The sequence below is a fragment of the Mytilus edulis genome, chromosome 10 (genome assembly GCF_963676685.1).
Source record: "Mytilus edulis chromosome 10, xbMytEdul2.2, whole genome shotgun sequence".
Classification (NCBI taxonomy): domain Eukaryota; kingdom Metazoa; phylum Mollusca; class Bivalvia; order Mytilida; family Mytilidae; genus Mytilus; species Mytilus edulis.
In genome coordinates, this window is record NC_092353.1 from 75,282,905 (window position 1) to 75,300,366 (window position 17,462).

Here is a 17,462-nt window from a genome sequence, read left to right on the forward strand (position 1 = left end):
TGGTGTGCTAAAAAAATATTGACACCGTATGTTTGTGGCATAACATCGTGGCCACAAGTAAAAAAAAATTTCTGTTTAGTATTAAATTTACATTAAGATCCATTTTGTTACATCTTGTGATCAATTTTATTTGGCAGTCAGCAGGGTTAAAGAACATCAGTTGTTCGACCTGTTAGTCAAATGCGTTTTGTTTAAATATACTTTTCACTTTTTTTGTCTTTTGGAAAATGTTGTTTGTGCTGTTTTTAGACCCTTCTACAACGAAATTTGTTTTACATGCACACGTATAAAAAAATTGCGGTTTTTATCCAACGCAATCATAGGTTTGAACGTAGTTTTCAATTTAGACTCGTGTGTATATGAATCTGGCCGTTTATATTTTCGTTTAAATTGATTTACATTTCCCATGTCGGGGCATTTCATAGCTTGATATGTGGTATTGGGTTTGCTCATTATTATAGAACTATAGTTGCTTATTTCTTAGCAATTTTGTCTTCGTCGACAGGGTAAGTGTCTCATTCTATGCATGCATCTATATAATACTGCACAAACAGGCGCTGCATGAATGTTCCTACGTATGAATGAAAAGATCACAATTTGAAGGCTGAAAGCATCCCGTGTGTCGTAAAGTTATGTTCTCAACCAACCTTCATTGTCAATTTCTAGATGAATGTCTGTTTGTCCTCTATTTCAAGTTCGATGGAATATATGGATATATTCAACATTAAACCCGAAAGTGACTTATTACCGTATTTTTATTTGCATGATAAACACTACGGGTGCCACGTGCGGAACAGGAACTGCTTGCTTTTCATTGGTACCTTCGTTTATCTCCGGTTTAGATGGTATTTGTATTGCTTAGTCGTAAATGGTCTGTGTCGTGTTTTTTGTTATTGTTATTTGTTCCTCTGTTATTTTATTTCTGGCCATGTTGGTTTCTGTTTTTCTATGTTTTAATATTAAAGGAAATACTTCATTTAAACTGTTATTTGTTATTATTATGTATTCATTTTTTTTTGGAATCATTTGTTTCATGTTATTTTGTAGTGAGAAGGATGAAAAGGAATCAATTACATTGCAGATATTCGGGACAATTCGATTTTTATTGCAAATCAGTCCCTTCTATAAGTTTTGCCGATACAAGAGAGGCGAAAAAATACGAAAGGGACATTCAATATAAGAATATCTGAATCAATGATTAACACTTAAAATGGTCTTAAAATTTGGATCTTTATAATGCATGCGGTAATCCTTTCAATATTGTGATGTGGATATATAGCACTGACATCTGACTTTTTAAATTTTGATTTCTATCTGATTGTTTTAAAGTTTGAATAAATAATAACAGTTTCAAAAATACTAAAACATTTATTGATATTTAAAATTTCTTTTTGAAGGCCATCGCACAGGACATCTTAATATCTCCTTCCGTCTCATTATTGTTGGGAGTTCCGCTAGATCCTCTAACATATCTTTCGGTATTGAATGATGTTTTCATTGGATTAACCATGTTGTTCTCTAAGTCAGGTATCTGTAAAAGAAATTGTCACTTAATATATTTTCAGTGGTGAAATAAAAAAAGGTAATTTGGGTATGTCAGTAAGAAAAATCCTAAGATTGATCACACAGCCATCGTACAGGAAGGCAAATACAAAGTTTTTTAGCGTTGATTCATATACTGGAGTGGTGAAAATCGTTTAAGCTGATCTCTGAGAAGCTGATAGAGTAAAAACGTGGTTAACAATAATATCTTGAAAATATGTCAGCTATCTGAAACGTATATAGATATAAAAAAGGTAGAGAGCATTCTAATAGACGGTTAATATTACTATCACTTTGGTACCCATCAAATAAATAACGACATTAGAATATGAAATAAATCCTAAACTTCAACTCCTCTGACGTAATACGAAAATATACACAATCGAGGTATGTTTCATAAATATTTACCTTTCGAGTTTTCCCCTTCTGTACACGATACAATATCTCTTTGTCATCATGAGCATTCCCTAGCTGCAACGTAGTGTGAATGTTTTTCTTCGAATCATCAGCAGCCTGATAGTTCTGTGGAAATAATTCTTGTATGTGTTCGTCTCTGTATCCGGGATAAGACTTGAAAAAAATTATAAAATAGATCAATATTAATCTGAATCAATGAATTACACTTTGTGTTACTGTCTGTTGTGTATAAAAGAAGATAAATATTCTAAGATGACATTTACAATTAAAAGTTCTAGAAAAACTGACAATTTCATGGCTATAAAACTAAAATAGACCTCGTAATGACAAAAACAAATGGTATGACAAAAAAAACTAAAAACCGACCCATACGATTCCCGCAAAAAAATTTGGGTGATCCCTGGTGTTACGGAAGTGAAAGAAGATACTGCTTTAATAGTGTCACCTACCATGTTGCTCACTGTTATTACGAAATGAAGATGAGTCAAATCGTGGATATAAAAATCGATGAAAATAATCAGCAATTGTGGCAACAAAAGTTGGCGTGTTTTTTTTTTTTTTTTGGGGGGGGGGGGTTCATTCGTGACACATCCCGTTATGGTCACCAATTCGTAGAGGTATCCCTAAAATTTTCGAAAACAAATATTCCTTTTGGAATCCTTAGTTCAAACGCTTCTATGTGATAAATATATCTTTATCAAGGGAATTATGCTGGGAAACTCAGGCTCTAGGATATACTGATAGATATGTATTCCATATATATATGCTGCTGGTATGTTGCTACATAGAAATGGAAAAGTTACACTTTGAAAGCTCCACAATTCATTTTGTCATTAACATTTTTTATCATGGACCCCCAATTGTCAATTTCTAGATGTATGTGGAGATATGAAGGAGACTTAACTGTAGCTGTGGTATACTTTATTTCAATTTCTATTGGAAAAATGCAATATTACCAAACTTATTATGAATATTTCGTTCAATCTGTTTAAAGGTTAAGAATAGGGAGTAACCGTGGAAAGGCCAGATAAGTCATGTTGTGTTACTATATGGAATATGGATTTATTATAACAGATCTTTAGATGTTGTCTTACAAAATTGCTATCCACAGAGTAAGTCATTTATCAGTGACTCTAATGCACGTCTTCGGTTGATGATTAATTTAAATTTTAATTCAGGATGTCTAATTTGTATCTTATTTTGGCAATGTAAATATCAAGGATTTTAACTCACATAGTTTACGCTAGATACTCTAAAAAATAAAAATAACTGCTATAAGTAACAAATACACATTTTACGAATTAAGCATTTCGATATTACACAGTTACAAGTTATAAATTGACATTTTTAAAATTAAGAATTTTGACCACATTGTATCTTTGTTATTATTTTAACTTACCTGTATGTCGTTGAGGAGACAAACCTTGATTGAGATTGGATCGAATTTGATCCGTTCCTGAACTCTTACATCTTTTGCTATGTATGGCGTATTCGTTCCATCCAAGTTCTTCATCTGCAAGAGGCTAACGGAGACATTCTTGTCTTCCATGTATCCACAGTTCCAATCGCTTTTCTGGGAAGCTTTTCCACTCTTAAAAACACAACATATATTATCTATCAATTATTTAGCATCATTATCAACAGCCAAGTAGTCAGCACTTCTGTGTTAACATGAAGTATTATTGATATGGTAATATTTATAAATTAACTGTTTATAAATTAAAACTTTGCTTTTTAGAAATACTTAGGCTTTTCTGTCCCAGGAATAGATAACCTAAGATGTATTTGGCAAAAGTTTTAGGAATTTTTTGGTCCTCAATGCTCTTCAACTTTGTACTTTATTTATGTTTTTGTAACATTTTGTTATTTAAGCTTCAGTGACGAGTCAAAACGCGCGTCTGGTGTCAATACAAATTTCAATCTTGGTATCCATGATGAGTTTATGTATGCATACTACTTTAAAGTAAGTTGTTAATTAAATATAATGACTTTAGTTGCGTATATCTTGCATTCTTATGGAGAATCAAAAAGTAAACAAAATGCAACTAATGTTTTATTTCCTATAATTTAAATTACCTTTTTTTCTGGTATAAAAAACGTTGGTAAATAACTTCATTCATGAAATTTTATTACTAAAAATCCCAAATACGATTATCCTTTTGTGGTTCAATATATTTCACTATGTTATCCTCTTTATGTATTATGTATTTGTTGAACCTAAATAATTAGCAGAACAGCGCTCGTATTGATGTTCAGTAAAACACGAATCACCATTACACCCCTAGCTGTAGGTTAAAAATGATTTAGCCTAATCTGGTCGGACTGATATTTTCCATTCACGTTTACGCGTTACACTGTTAGGAACTATAATTAATGTTAAGGCTCATCCGTAGCTATGTAAGCAACAATTTTTAGTAAAGTTATTTAATTAGCCAATTTAAAATATCTTCAAAAATATAGTGTGTAAAAAAGTAGCTTTACAATGTTAGTTTTTTTTATAAAGAACTCAACACAAATCAGCCAACAGCTTTAATGTTTGATATATTATATTTGCTGACCAGCAATACGACATTACACAGGATCAAATGACCCGGATACATGCCCAAAGAGATATTTTCATTTCTCTAACTTTTGTAAATAGCAATGGGTTTCTATATGATTTAAGCCATTATTGTCGAACAATCCATGTTGAATCTAATTATTATATGTACCAGAATACGATCACTTCCAACATTCAACCACTCAAACAGTCTGTCGTCTAAGATTGTGTAGCTTTCATTCTCCATCAGTGGTTGCATATCATTGCCTGGTGGTTTCCAAACAAATGTGTGGCCGAGGGAAATAAACTGGAAAAAGTTGGATAAAATTATTTGGAGTTCTATTCAATAAAACAAAAAGGTGAAATAGATTTAGATAATTAGCTTTAAAAAAAGTAAATTGCCATGGTTATCATTCACTACGAACGTACAACATATTAATTGGCATCTTTGCCTGTTTGTTTTCTATTAACTCGTAGTGGTGCGTAACGTTGTTTCTGTATAAGATTTATTCGTTCCAGACCATTGCTCAATGTTGGTTTTTTTTCTGTTTATTTACTTACATTTTTCTCTACTGAATCGTTGACTCGCTTACTCACAACGTTCCCCATTTTATTTTCTCTTTCTTCGTACTGTAAAATAATGATACTAAATTTGTAAAAACAAAATGGACAAATATAACCCGGTGTATTTTCTTTTGTTTTGAATCTATTTCCGATGCTTGAATACAAAACATGCTGTCGGTTTCATATGAAGCATTGGAAGAAGTTGTTCTGGTTAACTCATTTTCATACGGACAAATCATATACTAAAACAGTCGCACTTATTTTTTTTGAGAAGACGCTTTTAGAAGTATTTCTTTCCTTTGCTAAAACTGACAACAGTAAAAGAAGAAAGCTAGCTGTAAAAGAATAAAAACACCATAAAGAATATCCACAATATATTATTATTAGACATTTATAACGTCAAAGATCTTGTAACCAGAGATAATGACTTTGTGACAACCTCAGTCGCTTAAGTACAATTAATTTATTGCGCATGTCGGGCTTAACATGACTATAAAGGTTATGTATGCATGACAATAAATACCTTTACTCTCTACTGCGTTTTGAGGTTAACCTTTGATTTTAATGAACATTTGTTTCGACCTGAACGTTTTGTCTTTAAATCTCATTCAATGTTCTTATTTCGTTTAAATTTTTTTATAAAAGTGTTGTATTATTTTCCAATCTTATTTCCGATAGGAATCCATTTTCAACAATGATATCTTCTCATACTTTATAAAACGTCATTAGTGTCTCAGCAAAACAGTCCATTGTATGATACCTAGACCTTGTTGATAACTTTTCCGTATCAACTTCACAAATAGTGGTCTTTAAGTATATATTCTACGTACTGATGTTGTTTATCATCTTAATTAAGTTTTAAAGTTTCCCTTTTGTCTTTTGTCCTTTTGTGTATTTTCGACCGTTATTGTTTATCCTTTTTTTTAATTATGACGAGGATTGATACTTATACTTTTATATATTGTTATTATGCTATGGTCAATTTTGTGTTTAACTCATTCATTGCTGTCAATATTATTGAATTCTATGCAACTGTCATACAAGGCAACTGTTTATATAGGTATATAACAATATTTAATCCACCGTTCTCTACATCAAGGAATGCCTATACAAAATCGGAATGTGTATGAGTTTTCGATTTTGACATTCTGTAAAGGAGTTCGGCATTCTTGTTAATTTTCATTCTTGTGACATTATAACTAAATGAAATTTTACGATAACATCAGTATAATAATGATACATTGTAAGTCATGTAGACTTACATTTCTTATATTTTTGTATGTAAAAGGAAACTGAAAGTTTCCTGGCCTGTTTGATAACTTCACTTTTGTCAAAAAGATGCAACTTTGTTATCTCAACGCCTTTGGATATTGAGCTGATTGTTAGAATGTTAGAATATGAGTGAACTATAAAGATTTTTGCTGAAATTAATCCTTTTGATCGGTGGTACACTATTTTTTTCTTGTTTCCATTTTCAAAAGAAATTTTGGGTTATTAAGAAAATGTTTAAATCAAATGTTAAGCTTGTGGCCAATTAGATGGTTGTCAAGAGAATAAACTTTTATATTTATTCATTCTGTAAAATAATAGATTATTTGACAATTTTCCAGGTTGTACTGAAAAATGGCCCTAAACAATGGGTTTCAAACGTTGTAAAAATTACCACCAGTAATGCAAGTCTAAGATAGCAATTGATATTGGTCGGCATTTTTTTCACCCTTTCAAATAAAACCAACATCAAGTAAATCCCTTATAAGTTAGTTTAATTTTCTCTTTATTTCATTGGTAACAGGAACGTACGTTTATGATATATCACTTTATAAAAGTCTATCCTGTTACCTTTTTGTCTATCCTGTTACCTTTTTGTCTATCCTATTACCTTTTTGTCTATCCTGTTACCAACATCAGTATTGTACCTGCAAATGCTTAATTTGGACGATTAAGACGTTATAACCTTAAGATGAGTTCAAACAACGAAATATTTCATTCGTTTTGCATCTATATGTTTAGATAAAAAAATTAAACGACGTTTTTGTCTACAATTGTCTATCCTGTTACTGTAGCCATAGCAATCATAGTAACAGGATAGACATAACAGGATAGACAAATTTCTTCGTTTTTGATTGCTGTTGTGAAATAACTACTCCCTTTGGTGAAGTGATTATGGTTTTCTATTATGAATTTGGTTTCCAACACGTTATTACACTTTTTACAAGCATACTGTTGGTGTAATTAATCAAAATTGTTGGTAACAGCATAGACATGAAAAAAAGTACCCTATCACTAAATATCTTGAAATTTATTTTCTCAGTATTCGTGAGTAATAGTTAACATTCTTAAAAAGTCCCTTTTGCAGATATCAAGACGATCAGAAAATCGGAAACAAATCATTTGAAATGTTATTTTCTGACACTCTACGCCCACAAATGCCCCCAAAATCGGATATAAATACAGTTTAATCTTTTCAAAACAGATGTGTTTATTATTAATGTTCTAAATCATAAATCCTACAAGCTTTCATTTCAACCATCACAACTGAAATTTCCATTAGAATTTAAAAAAAAAAATAGCATGGGTGTCATGTAAATTTGACATTTTTTGAAAATCTCGTATACCGTCTATTCGTCCGTACCTCTGTCAGTCCGTTCGTCTGTCGTCCAAATTACGTACAATAACTCAAAAAAATGTCAACCAAATCGCATGAAACTTTGGTGAATTATATATATCTAATGAAACGAGCTGCCTTTCGATTTATGTAATTTTTGATTTTATGTTTCCAAGTTTTGGAGTTTACTTCATTAAAGGACTTTCCAGTTTTATGAAAATAATTCTAAAATACTTTAAGCTGTTTCATGAAATTTTGATGAATTAGTATGCCCCACCTACGATAGTAGCGTGGCATTATGTTTTCTGGTGTGTCCGTCCGTCCGTTCGTCCGTTCGTTTGTCCGTCTGCGCGTCCGTTCGTTACACTTCAGGTTAAAGTTTTTGGTCAAGGTAGTTTTTGGTGAAGTTGAAGTCCAATCAACTTGAAACTTAGTACACATGTTCGCTATGGTATGATCTTTCTAATTTTAATGTCATATTAGATTTGTTACCCAATTTTACGGTCCATTGGACATGGAAAATGATAGTGCGAGTGGGGCATTCGTGTACTTTGGACACATTCTTGTTTATTTTTATTTAAATGAGCTGCCTTTCGTTTTATATTTATTTTAGATTTTACCTTTCAAAGTTATGGTTTTTATCCATTGAAAAGGTGAAATTTTCCTGTTTTTAGACTATAACTCAAAAGTGTTTTGCGCAGTTTCATAAAACTAAGGTGAATTGTTAACATTATTGATGTTATTCTTTGAAAAAGCAATCAGCGTATCATGCGCTCATGACGCAGCTGTTTATTATATATATTTGCTTTTTCTAAGAATTTGCTTGTTCTTTTATTGTAGTTAAACTTTTGTTTGTTGAGGGGGAGCAATTGAACTTTTGCAATTAAATTGGGTATTTTGTAATCATTGACAAACAAACTACATAAATATTGAATCATTTCTGAAACAAATCTGAATTCAATACTGTTTTGCGCCATCTTACTTGTTTAACCAGCTACATTATGCATGTGCCTGTCCCTAGTCAGGAGTCTTTAATTCAGCTGTTGTTGTTTGTTGCTGTGTTATTCAGTGGTTCTCGTTTGTTAATGTCTTATTCAGTGGCTGTGGTTTGTTGATGTGTATTAGTTTTTCGTTCATTATTTTGTTCATAAATCTGTCCGTTAGTGTTCTCGTTTGAATTGTTTAACATATGTGCTTTTGGGCCTTTGCAGCTGACTATGCAGTATTGGTTTTATTAATTGTTGAAGGCCGTACGGTAATCTGAAGGTGTTAATTTTCTTTGTCATTTAGTCTCTTCTCTTGTGGAATGTTCTCTCATTGACAATCATACCATATCATCTTATTTTTATATATTTTTTATAACATTAATTGTTTCATGCAAATATATTCTTTGGACTTGCTTTAAGATTCAGGTTTTTATTCCACCCTTGAAGACCCTTGAATTGTTTTCAATATGAAACACTGCAATAGAAACTCGTTGCCACTGATATGTTAACTAGATTTGCGCATTCAAAAGTTTGCGATTACAAGTTTATTAACAGTATGATTTGTCTTTCCTAATTGTAAATTGTTCATTGTAACTGAATTTCATTTATTGTTCTTGGAATTTTGGCTTATTGATTCGTACATCTACAATTTTAACGAATTCACATGGTATGAATGAAAAGGTTCCAGATATATTTCAGTATTATATATCGGGTAGAATATAATTTTAAATCAGTGTCGTATAAGTTTTGTGTTATCTTTCACAACTTGTTTTTAGTTTTGTAATGTCCATGATTGAGTTGCTTTTATATTTATCTGATTTTTGCTTATGAAAATTTCTGTACTTTACGATTACCTTTAATTGACAGTATAACATGTAATATGTAGAACGCATATTAGTCTCTGAGTAAAGTATATAGTATCTGAGGTTGTACTTAACTATGCAAGTAATTGCATGTTCTGTCTCAAAATTTACAGTCATGTTATTTAATCATGACCAGTTATACAAATAAATATTCTAACGTCTCTTAATAGTATTATAATGTGTTTGTCAATTTCTAAAACTAGCTTCTTCTTTTTATTTTGGGGTTAGTTTTTAATATATTTACTTCATGTCATTCGTTCAAATTCACAATCTGGCATTAATGATTTTGAAATTTAAAAGAAAATCAGGTATTTAACTCTTTAACTAAATGGGATTTTTGTTTTCTTTATTGTTGTTTTTAAAGATTGTTATTTCCATGATATGACCATACGAATATAATTCCGTTCTTTCTTTCTTTTATAAAGTAAAACAAAGATTATATTGGAAGCTGTAATGTTGCCTTAAATATTACCTTCTTTTAACTTGGCAATTATCAATGGTACATGTATACTAGTACTGTTACCATTGCGAACTATCGACTAAGATAAAGATTATTCATTCATTTAAGTCAGTATAATTATGATTCAGTTTCTAGGTTTTTTTTATTAATTAGGAATGATGATTTCATTTATAAACATATAAAACTGTTCTATATAATGTACGTTTCATTCACGATATGAATGGTTTGGATAGTGAAAGTAAAATAAATCAGTCTAAAAATATGTTTTGGACCAGTACTTTACCAAAGAACAAATCTCATTGAAATTTTGTACTGACAATCAATACAAAAATGTCCGAAATGCCTTCCAAAAATTATTATGATCTTTAGTTGAATAGATACGTCTTATAACTAATTTTAAGAAAATACTTTTAACTAATAATACACTTAGATTATCAGATCGTATATAGAATGAAATAGTGTACTTACATTTTTATCACCCTAAACTATGGAACGAAATATCTTTACAATTCCTCGACAATTCAAGTGCGTATCAGGAAATATTGGTATCGTACATATATATCATGTATATAGACAGTGACTGACTTACTATTTTTAGATACCAACATGACCAAGAAACGAAAGCAAAAGTAAATTTTGAAAGACTATGATTTTTCGAAATTCAAAATCTATATCTTCCCAATATGTTCAATAGTATAAAGTAAATGTTGATATTTTTAGAAAATTACTATTCACCCGATTAGAGTATATATGTTGTTTTTAATTTAAGGTACGGCTCATGTTTTTATTATTTCTCTTTATTCCTTAGTTGTTATTAGTGTTATTTTATGTCTATGCATCTCTTTCTTGAATTGTCTTTTTTTAATTACCCATTCATTACTGTCTGTGTGTTCTTCATATAGTCTTCATTAATAATCGGTTGTTTGACGCTTACCAAGTTCCTATACTAGCGGTCATATCTCCTTAAAATGACTAAAGCTGTTGTTCATGTTGTATTCGCTGTTTTTTATTGTATAAATTATTGGGTTTTTTTTCAAAATTCTTTTAAGTTAATTGGTGCAAAAAAACGTACACGTAGACATATCAAGACCAGAAGTTAAATACATTTGGATTGTGTTTCTCTTTTGTTTTAAGGTTTTGCCTTTAAGATTTCACCTGTTTAAAAAAAAATCTCTTTATTTACTGCAATATTCTATTGATCATACATGTCTCCGTTTAAATTGGGGAAAACAAAGAAAAGTACAAAGGAACAATAAAAATTCATAACTCAAACACAGACTGACAACGCCCTAACTGTAAAAACACACAGTTTTTTCTTATTGTTGATTTAAAATGTCCTTTAAATTATGTACGGGGAAAGCCAGGTATATATTAGGAAAATATTCATGAAAAAAAACCATAAAACTAGATCAGATAAAGCCCCAGTCACACTAGACCACGATCGCACCACACTCACCGCCATCTAAAATAGCTTTAAATCGTGGTGAGCTCGCAGTAAGAGCGGCAAGAAAATGGTCGTGTCAATCACGTTACTACTACGTCCTCATTATTACGCTTCTTCAACGATCCCGTTACGATTATACCACGTTCTCACCACGCCTATTCTGCGACCTCACTACGATTATCATGATCTTTCTACGATCATCACGTCCTCACTACGACCATACCACGATTTATCCGATTGCAACATGAGTTCACCACGTTTTTACTGCTATTATAGCGACTGTTCTACGATCATAGAACGTTCATACCACGATCTTACTACGCTACTAGCAATAACGTCAATATTGTGTTCCATATAAATACTGCATCAGTTCTACTGTTTTTTTACTGATACGTAGAGTTTCTCGGAAACAACCCAGACATGCTACCAAAATCTACGTAAGGGCAAGGGTAGAGGTAGAGACAGAGGGAGAGGGAGATCTTATAGTAACGAATATTGATCCAGATGATATATGTCGGACCGGCCAATCCAACGTAGATCACAACTTATCGCTGGTCTATCAAGATTAATTGAAGATGCTTTAGTGAACGATAATAAGATTGACACAGATGTGTCAGGAATGACTGAGCCGTTGGCGATAAAAGACAAGCAGTAACAATTACATACAGACAAACAAAAGCTGGAGAGCTTTTATAAATTTCATATGATAATGACAATGAGCATAATGATCGTAGTATGAACATAAGAACAGCGTGATAAGGACGGCATGGGTGTACTTAAATCGTACAATGGTTTTGAACAGCGTGGTTTAAACTTTGTATAGTCGTCGTGGGAGCGTGTTTGGGTCGTAGTAAGAACATGATTGTCTTAGTGAGGTCGTAGTAAAGTCGCTGTTAGATCGTGGTGCAGTCTCCTCCTCTAGAATCGCGCATTCGATACGCTTTTACTGCGATGGTACAGCGCCCTTTTGATCTAACTACGACCTTACTGCGCGCTAACTACGCTTCTACTACGACCTGATTGCGCCATGACTGTACTACGATAGTTTTGAACATTTTCAAAGTTGGCAACCATCATTTCGATCATGAAGACCTCACTACAACCGTACTACGACCTTACTGCGATCGTTAAAATTCGTAGCCTAGTGGGACTGCGGTATTAGATAACGCTTAAAAAATGATTGAAATATCAAAACAGTTGCATTCAAGATGGAATCAAGAAAGCGATCGGAATAAAAAGACAAACTCCTCTATGAAGTGTTTAATTGCTTGTAAAAAGAAATGGAAAATATTTCAAAAGAAATTTCGAACTGTTTATATAATATGTATTAATTTGATCCGTTTGACTTGTTTAGTTTTTGTGATCTTTATGATGTGATACACGCTGTTATGCCATTAATTCAAAGATCCCTCATTACTACTGATTATTCATAACATACATTTCGAAGTTCATCCGTTTCTTTTTTTTAATAAAACTTAAAACATTAAATGAAAGGTGTATAATCAATCTTGTCGTTTGTATATACATGTGTTACAAACTGATAACTTAAGTCATAGGAGAGCATTGATTGGCCTTGTGTTGCTCAGTCTTAAGTTTTCTGTGTTATGGTTTTTTTTCATTGTTGCATATCTTTTTACCTTTGTTAATATTTTTTTCTGTTCTGTTTAATTGATATTTTTTATTGTACCTGTATCTTTAATGTAAAGAAATGAGCATGAATTTGGATGAACAATTAAAGTTTGTTAAAAAGAGACAAGAGAATATCACGTCCAGAAATCTCAAATGAAATCGAAGAAAAATGAATACCCTGCCGAACTATGATTACGGTTTTCAAAAACCGCTAGCTATATGTCTTTTTTCTTATTACACGATAATAATGATTTTAATTTTCTAAAACAACGACTGTACACTCGGGATGTGCGCGCTAACAAAAGGCTAACGAGACGGTTCCACCAAAATGTCTAGGCACACATTATTCTGTACACTATATAATGTTGCTCTTGTTGCACAGAATTTGTGCCTGGGAGTATTAGTTTTCAAAATTTATAAAACTTGCATATAATGTATTGAACCACTAATTCGGGCCCAGTCATAAAGACAAACAAGAAAGTAGTATATATATACAACTTAATAGTTCTACGCATAGCTGTATCTTTGTCAGTAGCTGAAATATTTGGGTAGTTTTAAAATCAAATAAAAGCTAAGTGACTGCTGAAAGTTTTTTATGAATAAGAAAAAAATATGTGGACTTATAATACAGGGCACATTTGTCCTGTTGTTCATATCAGTAGTACTTGTTTTTTATTCTATCTAGTTTCCTAGAACAAGTACGCTCCTTTATGCATTTAAAGTTATGTTTAACGTTTTAGCACATGTCAAAATTAGGTAGATATTTTACATGAAATGACTGCCGCTGTATTTTTAACAAAGACAAAGTAGCCATTAGTGCTTGAAATTTCTGAATCGAAAATAGAAAGCAATAGGGACTATGAAATAATGGTTTTATATCATTATAACAACAATTGTTTTAGAGGCTAAGGGAACCATGCTGAAAAAGCAAAAATAGTATGTGACTACAATGATTTTAAACTCTTTTATTCTTATTAACATTACCAATATAACTAATTGTCAATCTAAAACAGTAATGTCCTTTTTTATACTTGGACAGTTCGAGTGATCTTTTACCTGTCGAATATTTAGATCACATTTTAATATTACCTTTACCCTGAACCTCTAAGATATCTTGAACATTGAACTACATCTTTCATGAAAATAGTACTAGTTACATAGTGTGCTAGTGACATAATACGATATATATGGTTTGTAAAGACTATATGGTGTGAGAGCACAGAAAAGGACAATTAAAAATTAAAATTAGTATCCATCGTTTTATTTCTCTATTTTATTGTCAACCATCATTGATATAGCCATACTCGCAGAAAATAATGTACACTGGTATTTACTAATCATAGCTTTTTGGATCATGTAATAAACTGTTTCTTCAAATGCTAGCCATGACAAACCAATACGTAGCACAATCATGTTGCATTTAGTCATAATGATAATTAAGCACCAATACTTTATTTTGTGACTTACTTGACTAATATATACGACACATGCCAATAGTTCCTTTTTTCGCCGTTACATGGCAATTGATTACTTATTACGGCATATACCGCAGACGAATGGTACTTAATGGTCATATTGCAATAGTAAAATAATTTTTCCTTAGGATTATTACATTCAAGTTTAATGTATATAAACACAATCAATTCTTTATTACTTTAAACAATACAGTTTATCAGTAATACCATCAAATTCACCCTAAACAAATTTTTAATTTAGGTATATACGTCATAAATATAAATTTTGGCATTGAGAAATTTAGAGAGAATATTTCAATAAGTGTTTCTGTATTACAATAATGAATACCATGTGCGTCTTTTTTTACAAACAATGGAGTTCATTGCAAAGTTTTGATAAGCAGGTAGCATATAAATCGACATCTAGCAAAGATAAATTGGCAAACTCCTAGAGACTGTAAACTTGACATAAAGATTGACCTCTTTTGGTTCGTGTTAAAGCATCACTTGGACCAGTAGAAGTAAGTTGAATAGGTCGAAAAAGTTTCATAGAGACGCTTATCCGTAGACAATGTTCTTACATTTAACAAATATTTACATAATATGTTGTCCACAATTTCTATGCGGTAACATTGTTGAAACTAAAAAGGTAATTTATGTTAAATCATATAGTATCCTTTGAGACCTTTTGTTCTAAGAAATTAAACACATCAATGTTAAGAGGAAAACAACTAAACAACAGAAACACTGACAAAAAAAAAGTAAGTTATTTGTAAAAGTGAATAAATATAAATTTTGAATATAAATATAAGTCTATTCAAAAATTATTATTTTCATCGACACATAAGAAAATTATAAAATAACGAAAAATAACGAAAATCTTAAAGTAAATAAACGAACAATGAAATGTGTTTTCACTATGTCTGTAAAGTTATATTGAATTTCTGAATTGAAATATGCATCTCCACCTATGTATACGAAACGTGATGAGTCGCAACATATTACTCATCATATGATGTTAATCTGGCAAATACCTTTCACAAGCGGTGGTCAAATAAATAAATGAACAATAAATGAACAATAATCGAGGATAAAACAAAAACCTTTCTGCAGAACAAATGTTTTTACTTTGGGTTAAACATGTTACAAATATAGTTCCAATGCTAACGTACACTATTTATTTGCAATATATAATGACACTCGAGTAATGACACAATGTATTATTTATCAACTGTCATACACACAAAACGTCACGCCATGTGATGTTTACTGATAAATCTAATTCAATATTTAATTTAAAAAATAAATGCAATGTGAATTTAGTCTTTAACCATATCATACATATCGAGATTAAATTCTTACAATTTACCGTCTGTTGATCAAATCTTCCTAAGAGTCCTGAACATTAAACACTTAGTAAATGAAACCTACACTGATAATATGTTCCCATTTGATTGACCTAAAAGTCAAATGCTATAAATAAGCATGGAAAAACCATAATGATATTGAACATTCCTGTAAAGATAAAACATATAAATACACTTTGGAAATCCAAATCTTTAAATAGATCGCAAACAACGATAGTTGTCAAAACTAACTGTTTTTTTGTGTATTTTATTTAGGAAAATATGAAAACATTACCTTATAAGCGATTGGTTATTATAACTGAATGTTAATGTCTATAATTTATAGAAAACTGGGTTTTGTATTGGAATATAATTCATGAACATGTAATTGTGTTCTATTCTAAAATATAAAACACGTATCGATCATCAACATGTTAGTAAACGTGTCTTTTAGATAAGACCAGAGATATTAGGAATAAGTACACCAGTTACTTGATATAGTGTGTATTTTAAAAACGCATATAGTAGGAATAGTAACAAAATCAATGTTCATGCTCAACATGTTCAATCCACATATTTATACGCTAATTGATCAAATTACTTTATATAAATTATATACGGTGTACGATAGAAAATTAAAACCAGTTTACTTTGTATCAAGCAAATATCAATATGACTGGAAATGCATTACAAACAATTTGTATTTCAATGTATAATGTTACATGTATAATGAAACATGTGAAACATGTGGTATTTATAGACTGTCATACTCACACAATCGATTATACTTTCCATGTACTAATACATCCCACTGAAAATATACTGGTTACTTTATACTAGTACAAAATGTAGTAGTATGCTCCAAAAATTAAAAAAAATGAGTTGCACATTAGCACTTTATAATACCTAAACACTGATTGACAACTCACGGGAGTTGACAGATGTAGGTAATTCAATCGACATCAAAAGAATCTGTAAAATTAACTGTTCACGCCCACAACTAGCGCCGCCTATATTCTTTGTTCGTAGAACGATGTCACAATATTTGTAAAATTTAAACATTTGATTAAATAAAACATAACAAATACGCATAGAAATAAAATCTCGAGATATTTAAATACATTACTGATTTTACATTATACGAAAGAACTTGATGTCTTGTCTCTTAATTTAACAAGTTTAAGAATGTGAAAGTGAAAGTGAAAAATTTATGGCGAATGTTCACATTTTCATCAAAACAAAAGTTGACATAAATTTGTATCTCGTCATGAATATGCAAATTATTGATTGTTTGTAGATTTTCCTATAACATTTACTGTTAAGTAAATGATATCAAAGGTAAATTGAAACTCATTAAAACAACTTTATATATAACATATCTTCCGTTGAAAATGTCTTTTAAAAGTTTTCGAAATTTTCTCAGATATTATGATTACTTTTTCATGGAGACATGCTATATAATTACCTTCGCTGTATTTGGAAAAGATTTTAGGAATTTTTGGTCCTCAATGCTCTTCAATTTCGTACTTTATTTTGTCAATTTAACATTTTTCATTCGAGTGTCACTGATGAGTCTTTTGTAGAAGAAACGTGCGTCTGGCGTAAATATAAAA

At 31.0% G+C, this 17,462-nt stretch overlaps 2 protein-coding genes and 1 long non-coding RNA gene across 5 annotated transcripts in view; 1 reads left to right on the top strand and 2 right to left on the bottom strand.

The window, feature by feature from the left end:
* Positions 1-17,462, top strand: part of LOC139491907 (putative inhibitor of apoptosis) — a 396,259-nt gene that overhangs the window by 26,222 nt on the left and 352,575 nt on the right. The gene's annotated exons all lie outside the window — the stretch shown is intronic.
* Positions 1,349-16,767, bottom strand: LOC139491864 (uncharacterized). Of its 3 annotated transcripts, none has more exons than XM_071279775.1 (6): positions 16,624-16,767; positions 5,060-5,128; positions 4,671-4,805; positions 3,428-3,550; positions 1,951-2,112; positions 1,349-1,531 (listed from the first exon to the last, which is right to left on the bottom strand). In XM_071279775.1, exons 1-6 carry the CDS (start codon positions 16,642-16,644, stop codon positions 1,379-1,381), a joined length of 663 nt encoding a protein of 220 aa, XP_071135876.1. In that variant the 5' UTR covers positions 16,645-16,767; the 3' UTR covers positions 1,349-1,378. The 3 variants fall into 3 exon arrangements, with proteins under 3 accessions (XP_071135876.1, XP_071135878.1, XP_071135877.1); XM_071279777.1 differs by lacking the exon at positions 16,624-16,767 and adding an exon at positions 15,866-15,971; XM_071279776.1 differs by lacking the exon at positions 16,624-16,767 and adding an exon at positions 10,445-10,572.
* Positions 5,688-7,320, bottom strand: LOC139491866 (uncharacterized). The gene is made up of 2 exons (XR_011656657.1): positions 6,942-7,320; positions 5,688-6,901 (listed from the first exon to the last, which is right to left on the bottom strand). It is a non-coding gene; the product is annotated as an uncharacterized lncRNA (long non-coding RNA).